General features: G+C 41.3%; 1 protein-coding gene across 3 annotated transcripts in view; it reads left to right on the top strand.

Annotated features, from left to right (window-relative positions):
• plcb1 (phospholipase C beta 1) overlaps positions 1–13,346 on the top strand; it is a 125,593-nt gene that overhangs the window by 72,168 nt on the left and 40,079 nt on the right. For all 3 annotated transcript variants that reach the window (XR_002872859.1, XM_023952846.1, XM_023952847.1), the window contains exons 4-9: positions 3,348–3,488; positions 3,585–3,664; positions 7,497–7,550; positions 8,832–8,907; positions 11,587–11,687; positions 12,016–12,182. Coding sequence is in view for 2 of the 3 variants with exons in the window: in XM_023952846.1 (XP_023808614.1) it covers positions 3,348–3,488; positions 3,585–3,664; positions 7,497–7,550; positions 8,832–8,907; positions 11,587–11,687; positions 12,016–12,182 (619 nt within the window). In the remaining variant the exon portion in view is untranslated. The remainder of the gene's footprint in view (positions 1–3,347; positions 3,489–3,584; positions 3,665–7,496; positions 7,551–8,831; positions 8,908–11,586; positions 11,688–12,015; positions 12,183–13,346) is intronic.

Here is a 13,346-nt window from a genome sequence, read left to right as displayed (position 1 = left end):
CAATCTGCACCCCACTATAGGAGGGGATGAAAAGGAAAGACAGAACCTCCCACTGCAGCAGAAAACAAAAGAAAACATACAAAAAATCTCTCCAAAAGTGCAAAAAAAACTATTTTGCGGCCACAGCCGTAACACGCCGTTGTGTGGCCCAAAGGCGCTACTGATCCTCACCCCACTCCACCCCCCATTACACCCTTTTTACCTGCCCTCATTGGCTGAGCGGCTAACTCTCGCCCCTAACTCTCTCCTTCTGCCCCTCCCACCCTGATCAGAGCTGCACATGACAAATCCATGAAAAAAGCCTTTTCTGTTGGCTTCATCTCCATAGCAACAATTATTTTTATTTTTTGGTCGCCTGGTGGTGGCGAACAGGTTGATGTAATTTTTAGAAGAATCTGCAAAAGTACGTTTTTGGATTTCCTTGGCAACAAAGGTTTTTTGCAAACTACGCCCACATTCCTAATATGCTAAAATCACGCCACACTACAAAACTCCAATTTCTAATTTCAACCTTTTTTCTCAAGTATCTCTCCACTGATGCTCATGGAGTTAGGAGGTGATACATTGAAACCCCCAGGAGGAGTTTCAATTTTGAGCTGGTGGCAAAGGGGATTGATTTTATAATATTCAAGATGGCGGCGCCCTTTCCAATGTCAAAGGTCAATGAAACTTTGATTGTGGTTGTAGACTTAACCCAGTGGTGTGAATTCTTGGTAAAAATTGCTTAAACAAAAGTTTTATTTTCCCAAACTGTGCAAAAACTAGAATAACACAAATTTTCACAATCTACCACAAAATGGCCACCAAGCCATAGGTCTTGTTGGCATCCCATAATAATTTCAACAAGTTCTTTGGATATCTTTAACATGTGCGTTTTTGTTTCATTAGTGGATTCGGAAACATTTTTTGGAGCCCCATGGGAGAATTTAGCCCCATTCTGTTGTTTCCATGGTTTCTCCTGCTGTGACGTCATCCTTTTGTTGAGGGGGCGCTCATTTACTTTGACAAAAACGTGCAGTAGATAAAAACAATTGCTAAAACAGCATAGTCTTGCAGTTAAAATAATAACCATTAATTTATCTTTTGGGGCTTTTTAATTTGAGAACACCAAAGCCGTCCTCTGGTGGCCCATAGCCCACCACCTTCTCTTTGTTCCTCCAAATTTCCTTCCTGTGAGGTATTAGGAACCCCTAACGGGACCAGCAGCAATTAAATTTGATCCCCTTCGTTTTTTCATTGCGTTCCGTTCACAGCTTTATTCCTGCACCTCTTCATCTTTACGGCTCTGCTCTTGTCCAGCAGCCTTGCATCCAAATCTCCTCCATTGCATCCGCAGATGTCTCTCCAGTGGAAGTGTCATCTGCAGCCGCCTCACAGATCAGGACTGGCTGCATGTAAGGAGACGAGCGACACGATCAGTTAAAGGCTACATCAAAACAGGATCAAATAGTATTGGCGGGAAAAGAAAAAAAGCCTTGGACTCTTCTCTTGTCGGTTCTGAGAAGCGTCTCCTCTCTGGCGGTCAGCCGAGGAATTCTGCAAATTGCATTGCAGCTTTTACGCTTTAAACCGTTAAAAGTGACCAGTGGTTTCGATCAGCAAATGGAGGCTTTCTCGTGGTCAAGCCTGAACAGCCCAAAAGTGGAAATGTTCTTAAAAAAATCTCAGAAAGTCAATCATAATGGCTGCCTCTAAACCTCACATTATATCAACATGACACAGAGCACAATGCTTCTTCTTCTTCTTTTTTCTCTTTCGATTTGGGTAAATTAGAAAGAGCTCATTTGCTTTCTCTCCAAAATCCCTTGCAGGGCTTTTTGTTGTGTTAATTAGCCCAGAAAGAACATTTAGTACGTTTCCTGCATACGGAGAGGAGAGCTATTCTCTGAGGCAAGCTAGTCTGTGTTCTATGATTTTGCACTAAAGATGAGCTGCTTACTTGCACATTTATTGAAATTAGTTAGAAGTATTTCTCCTTGGTAAATCACAGAATACCTCCAGTTACAGGGGAAACTGGGCTGCTGCTGTCCTCCTGCATTTTTGCTGAAATCAAAAGAATCTGATTATTTTTATTCTGAAGATGCAAATGGAACAAATGGAAGTCTGGACACTGACGTTTCTGCTCATCAGTTTCAAGCATTTCTCTATGCAGCATAAAGGATCACTATATTTCTCTCGATAAATTATTGAATTTATTTCTAATGTAAAAAATGAGATAAAAAAGAAATGGCCCCATACCCCCATTGGCTGATTTGCTGCTTCACTCTCCCCATCTGCCTGCCTGGTCAAAACTGCACATGAAAAATTCAATTAAAAAAAAAAAAAACTTTTTTCAAAATGGCGTTTTTTTATTGGTGTTATCTCCATAGCAACCATTTGATGTTTTGGTCACCTGGGGATGAAGAACAGTTCTATATATTTTTCAACAAATTGGCTAAAGTTACGTATTTAGATTTCTATAGCAATGGAGGTTTTTTGTTAGCCCCGCCCACATTCATAGTATATTCATATCACATGTTATATTGTTTTGTTCAGCTTTATCCAGAGATTCATCTATTGCATTTTAGCAGTGCAAAATTCTGGTTATAAAAGGGGATGCAACAGGGAAACGCCACTTTAGTGAGCTCACCACGCCAATGTTGTTAAAAATCTAAACATTTTATAATCCATCATTTTTTCCCCCAAGTAAATTCCAAGTAATGCTGGAGGAGTTTGGAGGTGATAGATTGAAATCCAGAAGAGGAGTTTAAATCTTTTTGCTTAAAAGCGCAGAAGGAAAGAAGAAAAAAAACAATCCGTGTTCAGCAGAACTGCTGCTAGAGACCGAATAAAAGTAAAAGCAAAACAACAAAAAAGGTTTAAAGGAGTCTGAGTTGAAAATATCAAGGGATTCATTTAAAAGCAACAATTATAAATGAAGGTTTGTTGGATTTTAGCCTTAAACAAGGGAATTTACTGAGACTTCCAGCTTTACTTCTAAGTCTACAAATGTCTCGTCTTTTATTTCTGAGCTGCCTTGTTTGTTGCTTTTTTGGACTTTTTGGGTCACACTACTTGGCCAGTCCGTGTCGGGCTAACGTCCCGTAAATCAGCTGAAGCATTAAATGTTAACTCGCTTCTGCTACACGTCACACATGTCGACATTGTTCATTTCACTTCCTCAAATATAGGTGAAAAAAAACACTTTTTTTCCGCTCTGTTTTACATCACTTGAAGTTTTGTTTGATCTGTTAGTTCTTAGGATGCAAATGTGACTGATTTATTTCCAACTTCGAGAAACCATGACCTGAAAATGTTCTCAGTTGGAACTGAGCATCGGTTGGTGCTTTTTTTCTTTTCTTTTGAAGGACGCTAAACTCCGTGAGGTGCTGGACATCAGCACCCTGGTGGGGAAGTTGGAAAACAGGATGCTGACGGTGGTGAGCGGCACGGACATGGTTAACATCACCTATCTGAACTTCATGGCCTTTCAGGAGGAGATCGCAAAGGTACGAGCGGCTGGGAAAAGCGTGGTGTTTTTGTGTTTGACACAGAAATGCACTAGAGATCTGGGAGTTGCAGACTTGTGTGTTTACCTTTGGCAGGAATGGGCAGAGGAGCTCTTCAAGCTGGCATCAAACCTGCTGGTGCAAAACTCTTCAAGAGAGACCTGCCTGGAGAAGGTGTAAGTTTTCTGCAGGAATAAAAGCCAACACTTAAACATTTTATTGGACACATTTGCAATTACTAGGGATGCGCTAAATATGTGCAAACAAAGCCACATTCGGCCTTCTGTGGATGTTAGCTAAAGTAAAGCTGAATAGTGGCCTGTGATGCGATGACGCAAGAAAGATTTAGTTAATCAATGATATTGCAACTTCTGTAAGATGCTGAGGTATTCTAAAGTGATTGAGAGTGACAAAAGAATGATAGTTTGCAGCAAATGTGGAACCAAATTATCAGGAGGGGGTTCATCTGCTAAAACCTTTTCCACCTAAGTATGTAAAAGCCAAAAGCACGACAAATCTGAGTAAAAGATCCTGTAGCAGCTGAACGGAAAGCTAGCAGCACTCCTTCTTTGGCTAAAGGAAGCCGAAAGTACCAGAATTCATTGCTTTAGATGACCAACCGTTTAGTGTTGTGGAAAACAGAAATGAAAAACTGGATCGGCAACTGGAATGATAAAAGAAAATGGAAAAGCATGTCTGCAATTTGTGCAAGACTACGCACTCTAAAAAGAAAAAAAAGTTGATACAACTTAAATGTATCATTTCAATTGGTAAGACGTAATTGAATTACATTAATTCAACTTATTATTTTATGTCTTTCCAACTCATTTTAATGTGTTGAACTAACTTAATTTTTCTTTTTTTTTACATTATTTATACAACCTAAATTAACACGTTGACCTAACTAAATATAATACATTTATCCAGTATAATGAATTTCTGCCTTTGGTTCTTAAATATATATATTTTTCTCTAGTATTTAATTATTCTTACATAAGAGTTTGAGCCAACAGGCCTTGAAATTTCCATATCAAAGACATGAATTACTAAGCTATGTCTCACACTACAAGGCAGGACCTCAAATATCATGAACTCTGTCTTTATTGTTGGGACATATGGTGTCTTTCCGCACAAAGGGGGTTGGTCATCATCCTCTCCCAAACTCTAAAAAACAGTTTAAATTACTAGTTAAAACAGAGTAAAACAGCGAGACAACAAAACACATGGACAAAAACTCACAGTTAAACCCCAATCTGCCCAGACAGGCACAGAAAATGGTATCCCACAATTCCTTGTGCTGCCTTACGTTATGACATCATGACACATTGACAGCTTCACACCAAAGTTACACCATCTTAATTCAATTAAGTTGATTGAAAGTAAAATAACTATGTCAGACAACCAACTACGTGTTATTCTTAAGTTGAATGAACTCAAAAAAATGATTTATTTTCACCAAACTAAATAATTAAGTTTAATCAATGTAAAAAAGTTTATCTTTCCAACTACGACCCAAATACTCTTTTTAGAGTGTGCAATAGTTAAAAAATGATTTAAAAAACTCAGCATGCACATTTGATATTCAGTAACTGTTCGGTTTATGTTTCCATTTTTACTCTGCCTCAAATTTTCATTTTGGTGCAGATTTAGTCATTAGTGTTTCCTCCTTTATCGCTGAAGTTACATACCAAAAATAATCTATAGAGTAGTCATCTTCATTTTTTACAACAATTACGTATTTTTAATGCTGTAAAAGTCCTCACCACACACTTTAATACCTCTTTCAGTCAGACATGAACATTTTCACACTTTTCTGTCTTGTTTAAACTCTTAAAGTTCAAAAGTCCAGTTTTATAGAATAACAACATAGACCTGATGGTGATTGAAGCTTCATGTAGATTTGACAAACTGAATGCATTCTGCACAAGAGACTAACAATGGTTTACACACTGTATTAAAAATAAAAAGCTATACTGCACTGAAAAACATCAGGGAAGCGGGTTAACTGCGATACACGATAACCTCCAAAACTTGTGGAATTTAATTTAATTAGATGTGGAGCATTGACTGTACCTGAGAAATGGACTGAATGTCGGTGACGTCACCCATTGAAAATGCCATTTTTTTTATTGCAATCCGGACGCCGCCATGTTGGAGCCAGACATAGTCAGTAAGCAGTGATTCGTCTGAGTCAGTCTGAGTTTCTATAGCAACCAATCTGCCCAATCAGGAGTGAGCTTGTTTGAAGTTCCCACCCCAACGTCTTGAAAATGGGGGCCAAAAGGCTCCACCCTTTTTTATTGAGGCATCTGATTGGTCAGCTTATAACTTGAGTAACTTGCTTTACAGAAGAAATATCAGGAGGATCATCAAGAAAAAAGGTATCAGATCGGTTATTCTGACCAATAGAATGACTGAGTAATTTGGCCGTGTTGGAGCCAGTGATAACTTCTTGTTTGGAATGCCAAACAATCCAGGGCTATGTCCAAATTCCAATCCTGACCTCTAACTACTAAAAAAATATATAGTGCAGCACTATGTAGTGCCCTGAATTTTAAAACCAATTTGGAGATCATGCTCACAATTTTTATTTTTAAACGGCGGATATGACGTCATTAATTTCATAAAGTTAAAATCTAATTAATGTGAGCGTTTTCGGATGATAACTTATGAGTCCACTGTCTTCTGAAGAGAAAAACGTTGATGATTTATTAAAAAAATACAGTCAAATATTGTTATATATTCGCCAATATAATGAACATCGATGCACACTGGTTTTTCGAAGAGACTTCTGGGAAATAACTAGGACACTGGATTTTGGAATTGTAGATACGGACAGCACTAGAAAATGCAGAACGCACTATGTAGGGGTTAGGGAAGGAATTCGGACGCAATCCAGTTCTCTGATACAGTCAATGACGTAGAGGTGTGTATCATCAGCATAAGTTAAAGCTTTTTAAACCATTTTCTTTTAAACAAAATAAAAGTGGATCACTGGTCAAGTGAGTTTTTTTTAACATCTGTCGTCACACCTCCTCGCCGTGTTACATGGACCTAGACCTGGTCCATGGTCCACAGCAGATTTACTCACGTGATGAGCAACAACTTGGATCTCTTCAGACTAAGCTCCTTCAAAAATCCAGAGTAAAGCCTTTTGAGGAAACTCCTGGAATGGATTGTTGACAACTCCCAATCTGCCTGCTGTTTAAAAGAAAAAAAGAGACTATTAACTCACACCGCTGGGAGGGTATTTGACTTATGAGACAATAAAAGCTGCTGTTGCCCACATGGCACAGAGACGACCCAAAAGAACGGAAGACTGCAGCTTTCACAGTCAAGTTCCTGCTCCCCACCTCTGCTGCAGAGTGATGCCGATGTTTCTCCACAGGCGCTCCAAGACTCTCATAAGATTGAAGGGACGGAGGGGGACGGTCAATGTTTCCCAGCATGCTTTCAAAGCGCTGATTGCTGTTAGATGTCTTTTTGTGTTCAGTACAATAGAGCAGAAGTTGTTCTTTTGATTACCTCCAGCATCAATAAGCCGGGTTTTCACACCAGGTGCTGCTTTTGCATCAAGTTAATTCTGTTCAGAGCACATTTTAGGTCAAATTGGCCTCAACATCCTAGTCTCTGGTACTTTCCTTGGGGCAGCCAGTCTGCTCGATGAAGTGGACACTGCAGAGGATTTTAATTATTAGCCGCCAGCCACTTAAAGCTGATAGCTCCTGTTGCAGTTTAGCTATTTATAGCATGGGTTGCCCATGTGGCTGCATGTCTCCCAAAGCTGAAGGCCTCCATGATCGACCTCAAGTGTAGCCTGCAGTGCAAACAAGGACGTCGTTGCTCACAGATCTGCACAAATGCATGCTTCCGTCCTCAATCCAAACTGTGCAGACGCTTGTTAGCTTAGCAATAGTAGCACACCTGCAAAAGAATGCATGTGAGTGTGAACATCGCTGCAGAACCGCTGCTTCATGTTGTTTGAGGCGTGTTCTCCATCCAATGCAGATACACTCGACTGAAGCTGCAGCTCAACCCTGAGGGACGAATCCCTGTCAAGAAGTAAGTCTGTCTGACTCATCCCTCTCCCCCTCCTCCTTTCTGATCAATGCCTTTTTTCTGTACTCTTGGCATTTCCTCACTCCAGCAAACATTTCTGTGGCACACGTGCAAGCAAGAACATTCTTGTATTTATCCCCTCGAGGGTTGTAAATTATCTAAAGCCTCTAATGGCACAACTGTTGAATGTATGCAGGACTTTTATTAGTTCACAGAAATGGCGACCTGTCATCCAGAGCGGCGGCCATCGGAAGCCGAGCTTCCAGGCAGGCAGCCGTGAACTCCTGCGATAACCTCCCACCGGGGAGAACAGCGGGTGTCAAAACAGAGGCGCAGAGATGCACTCCTTGCCGTTTAGGGAATTAACCTCCTGGCTGGGAAGACATGTCTGCTACACTAATGTCAGCTTGACACCCGGCTCCCACTGAGCATACATTCTGCGCTGGTGGATCTGCGCAGACAGACCTCAGCGAGCCGACTGTGACAAACGGAAAAAAAAAGCTAAACAATCCTGCAGAAGCTGGCATGAACAGAGAATCACAGCCGTAAATCAGATTTATTGTATTTACGAGCAAGAATCAAACAACGGATAAATCTGCAGCAGCGGCATTTGATGCGACGGCGGCGCTGAGAGGAGCTGCGCGAGGCTGCAGCAGCTTTCTGAATCTGAATGCAGTCATTGTGAAGAAACACAATGACTGCATGGCGTCTGTTTATGTACGCGCAACTGTTGAGATAAGATTTGTGCGGCTCCCAGATGAGTACGGCGGCGTGATAACGTTAATGAAAACGATAAGGACAATGTGACGCAGCGCCAGAAGCCTTTTTAACCTCCTGTATTTTTCCAATCACCGCACACTCTGCATGATTTGGGTAGTTTAAAAGTTAATTTGCACTCTTTTTAGTCTTTATTTTTTGTATTAAATTGTCCTTTATGCATTTTTTTATCTCTTAGTTTACGTCTTTGAACGAGTTTTTCTTTAGTTTGGCACATTCACTCCCTGCGGCTAATAAAAACATAAAACTGTAAATGATTTTAAAACTCCTTATTCTGCTTTTAAATGAACCAGTAGATCCTATAAATGTTATTTTCTCTTGTCTTTTTGTCATTTTCTGTGTAGTTTTTGTTTCCAACCACCATGACAGTGGAACTGTGCTGCACAGATGCCTTCATGGTGTCATTTCAAAGCTTTACTCAGCCTTGGAGAATGAGTTTCTCTGCTTGTGTGGCATTCTCTGTTTTTACTCATGAGGTTATGTTTTTGTCCCCCCCCCCCTCTACAGTATCTTCAGGATATTCTCAGCAGACAGGAAGCGAGTGGAGACAGCTCTGGAAAGCTGTAACCTCCCTTCTGGCAGAGTAAGACGGAAAATCAAAGCCTTCCTTTTTTCCCTCTCTTTTCTTATTTATTTGGATTTTGTAAACACAAAAGCTGCGTCCTCAGATGTTTTGATTCCCTATTCCAAAAACTCCTTTTCTACACTCATTCATTAAAAACTGCTGCTTGTTTCCGTGTAGTTTTCATACTTTTTGTAATAATGAAGCAAACAGACCCAAATGGAGCGATGAAGATAACTGAAGTGGTTCCATTTGTGCTAAGATCTCTCCTGAGACAAGCCGCCCCTTTGTGCACAGAAGTGTCATCGGATTCCCAACACTTTTTCTGGATGACAATAATAATGTGACACGCAATTTGCATCCCTGGAAGTGCTAAATTGTTGCTTAATCAAGTTCTTAACACAAGCTGACAGACATTTTGCTTTTTGTTAAGCCTCGTGTGTACAGTTATAACTGTAAGATTCCTTCTCACTACCATCACACCTGTTGCGAGCGGCGGGGTGTGGCCTTCAGGTGCCCTCGCTGCCTCTCTCCTGACCCACCCTCGCTGGCAGAGCAGCTGTTACAAACCCCCTCACTCTGTTCCTGCCACCCCAGTCAGAACTGTGGGAGGAATTCATAACGAAAAAATCAAAACGCCGGCTTTTCTGATGAACGGAAGAGGATAAGAGCCCGGAGAAAGGAAAAAAAGGGCATAGAAAATTCTGACTTTTTTCTCAGTATTTTGAGAAAAAGTCAGATTTATGAGAACAAAGTTAGAATTCTGAGATTAAAGTTTGAATTCTAAGATTAAGGTTAGAATTAAAGTAAAATTTCTGAGAAAAAAGTCAGAATTCTGAGATTAAAGTCAGAATTTTCTATACACTTTTTTTTCCATGGCCCTAATCCTCTTCCGTACTGACGATTTTATCTCCATAGCAACCATTTTATCTTTTGGTTGTCTGGTGATGACGAACAGGTCTTTGTAATTTTTAGAAGAATCTGCAAAAGTACGATTTTGGATTTTCTTGGCAACAGAGGTTTTTTGTCAACCACGCCCACATTCCTAAGATGTTCCTGTCATGTGTCATATTGTTTGGTTCATCTTAAGCCAGAGATTCACGTTTTCACATTTTTACAACATTCTGGTAAAAAATGTGCGAGGAACAGAGAAACCCCACTTTTACGAGCTCTCCGCGCTAACACTGTTCATAAACCATAAGCCACATCTTTCCAATGATATTCAAGGAGTCAGGAGGCAATGGATCGAAACTCCTAATGGGAGTTTAAATTTGTAGAATGTACAAAAGATAGCACATAATGAGCAGAGGGGTTGTGTCAGAGGATTATGTCTTGTGAATCTCGTGGATTCGTGATCTTTTGATCCAGGAGAATCTCTTAACCAGCAGGAACCATGCGCAGAAATGCTGCAGACGAGCACGAGGGCAAGGCTGTAGTCACTCTAATGAATGCAAACAAAACACACAAGCTTGGAAAACAAGCAGCACATAATTAACACAGGCACAGACATGGGGGGGGTGGTCCGCTGGGATTTGCTTCATAAGTAATTACAGCTAAATGATATCACTGCTAATCCCTCAAATACACAAGCAAAGGCAAAAGCTCCTTCACGGCCTATTTTAAACTCAAGTCCTGTGGATGACTTGCTGACTTTTAACAGACCTGCACCCCCCCATCCCTTTTTGCACACACCCCCAGCCCCTCCCCGGCCGCTTCTGCTTTCCAATAGTCTGTGGTTATGCTCTGTTTCTCGCTGGCACTAAGGTGGCGGCCTCTGAGGAAAATGCGTCTTCACTGTGGCATATTTGCTCCGGGGACTCAGAGAGGAAGAAACATTGAAACATTTGAAAAGCCTTCTGTAATTTTCTTTTTTAAGTATGACTATTACAATATAAAATTCTAACTGCAGCCTCATAATTTAATTGTTTTATTCTCATCTATTTGTTTGTTTATTTAGTTTATTTTATTGGTGGCCTTAATATTAGATCGTAAAAACAATCCAACGTCCAAAAGGAGGGTGAAGTAATTTTTTTGTACTGATCATGTGCAAAATTAGAAGTAGCAAGCAATCCTAATGGGTCAAACCTTTTGAAATAAAGCCTATTTCTTTAAAAAAAACAAAAAACATTAAAAGGCTACTTTGGATTTTAATCAATTGTGAAGTAATTTAAATACAAAGTGATCTTTCTGTGTTAACTGTAGAACATGAATGATGGAGGTTTATGTAAATGTCTACAACAACAACAGTTGTTTTGTGTAGAGTGGGAGGGACAAAGTGTTTGTGGAGATAAAACAAATTCAGCTAAAATAATTGAGATGAAAAGCTCCAGAGGGTTTTCTTTCTTCTCTCCGGCGCTGCCATGTTGCAGAAGCTCAAGCGTGAATTCAGCTGAAATCCCGGCGGGCCCCTCGAACGCGTGAGACTTTGAGGCTGAGCGGGGAAATAAAAGCGCGCGGCTCTTTGTGCTTCAGAAACAGCCGAATGATCAAGCTAACGATGACGAAGTGGAAAAAAAAACTTCTTGGTGCTGCGTAGAAGCCAGTTAATTCCTCACGTAGAAAATCTATCCCCAGAGAAGGAAAGACAGAACGAACTTCGTCGCTCGTGAACAATCGTTCAACAAAATGAAGGGATTTATTTTCTTGAAGTCACGTGACCCCCCCCCCCCCCCCCCCTAACCCTATGCCTGTGATCCACAGAACGAGTCCATCCCCCAGGAGGACTTCACCCCAGAGGTTTACAGCATGTTCCTGAGCAACATCTGCCCCCGACCTGAGTTGGACCACATCTTCTCTGAAATGTGAGAGCGGTCTTTGCATCTTTGGCAGGTTTCCCCGTGGTGATCACCTGAGGCAGGGAGCCCCTCCCCGCTCATAAATCGAGATTTTAATCCCAGTGAAGTGGGACGTCGTGTGAGGCCACGGAGAAGATAATTTATTGGAACAGTTACAGACCTGAGAGGCGTTTTAATAATAACACATTTTTATCATTTATTCATGTGCCCTTTCACAGCCTTTAAAAGATTATTACAGTCTTAATTACACCCCCCCCCCCTCATTTCTCCTTCTTTTTTGTGTTGTCGGTTCTCCAAATGTTCCCTCGTGTTCACATCTGGTGTCTGTCCGCAGCGGGGCGAAGAGTCGACCGTACCTCACCGTGGAGCAGATGACCGAGTTCATCAACAGCAAACAGCGGGACCCTCGTCTGAATGAGATCCTCTACCCCCCCCTCAAGGCGGAGCAGGTTCAGGTTCTGGTGGACAAATACGAACCCAACGCTTCTTTGGCACAGAAAGGTGTGCAGCTTAGGTTTCTCTTGCAAAAGTACTTTTATTTTGAAAGGCAGTCATAAAGGTTTATTCAATTAAGCTTATTCAAGTAAATGATATGCACTTTGAGTACTTACGGGTGGATATAGGCTGTCTGCAGTCTGTACCAGTGTACCAGTCTGACTGTTACAAATACGTCATGATACACTTACCCCTAGCACCACAATGGTACGTCCCATTGTCATGACTTCCCTTTAAGGTGGCTGTATGAACCTCCAGGTAACTGAGGTCGCAAGAGTCCAGACACCGCGACTCCTGCTGCTTCATCACCGCGGTGATCAAAAACCCCACACCGTCACAGCTCTATTCCAAACAGTGCCTGTGACGCGGCAGTAACACGGCAGCAACATGGTAGTAACAGCTCTGGTTGAAAAAACAAACCGGCAAAAGTAACTGAGAGCAGCAGAAACTTATAGGCGCACCTCTGAAACCATGGAAGTCTTCCTCCTCAGTGTTGGATTGGAATAGCGTCAGAAATTCTTGGCCACACTGTCTCTGTCTCTCCTTCGTTGTCGTCAGTGTCGCTCCGAGGTAAATTCACTCCCGGTCACGCAGCAGACCAGCTTTTCCAAACCTGTTGGAAAAGCTGCATCGTCATCTGCATTTCTTCTTGCATTTTCCATGATGAGGGTCTGTTCCTGCTATTACTTCACAAAGCGGGAATTTACATTAAACTTGCGTCTTCCTCGACACACATTCCGTATTGTCCCTGTCTCACTCTTACCCTTTTTGCTCCAGCGCCCCCTAGCGGCGGTAAGAAAAAAAGTATAATTAAAGAAAAAGAATTAAATGCATAAATTAGCCGCATCATTGAATAAGCCGCAGGATGGACAGCGTGTGACAAAAGTAACGGCTTATAATACGGAAATTAATTTATATATTATCTGGTATAGTTGATTTACAAACTTTGTCGAATGGAACAGTTGTCTCTCTCTTTAGACAGGATGTGCCGCGTGAGGTGAACAACATTAGGAATATGATAGCTCCTTTATACTTGGAAAGTGCATCCAGAAAAACGTCCTAACACAGAACACGGTGCAAACAAACCAAAAATCCAGCATCCTGCAGGGTCACCGAACAGCCACTCGCTAAAACTTAAAGAGATCCATAAATCACAACGTCTATTTCTAC

The sequence above is a fragment of the Oryzias latipes genome, chromosome 24 (genome assembly GCF_002234675.1).
Source record: "Oryzias latipes chromosome 24, ASM223467v1".
Lineage (NCBI taxonomy): Eukaryota > Metazoa > Chordata > Actinopteri > Beloniformes > Adrianichthyidae > Oryzias > Oryzias latipes.
Note: the sequence above shows the minus strand (reverse complement) of the source record. Positions and strands in the feature narration are given on the sequence as shown.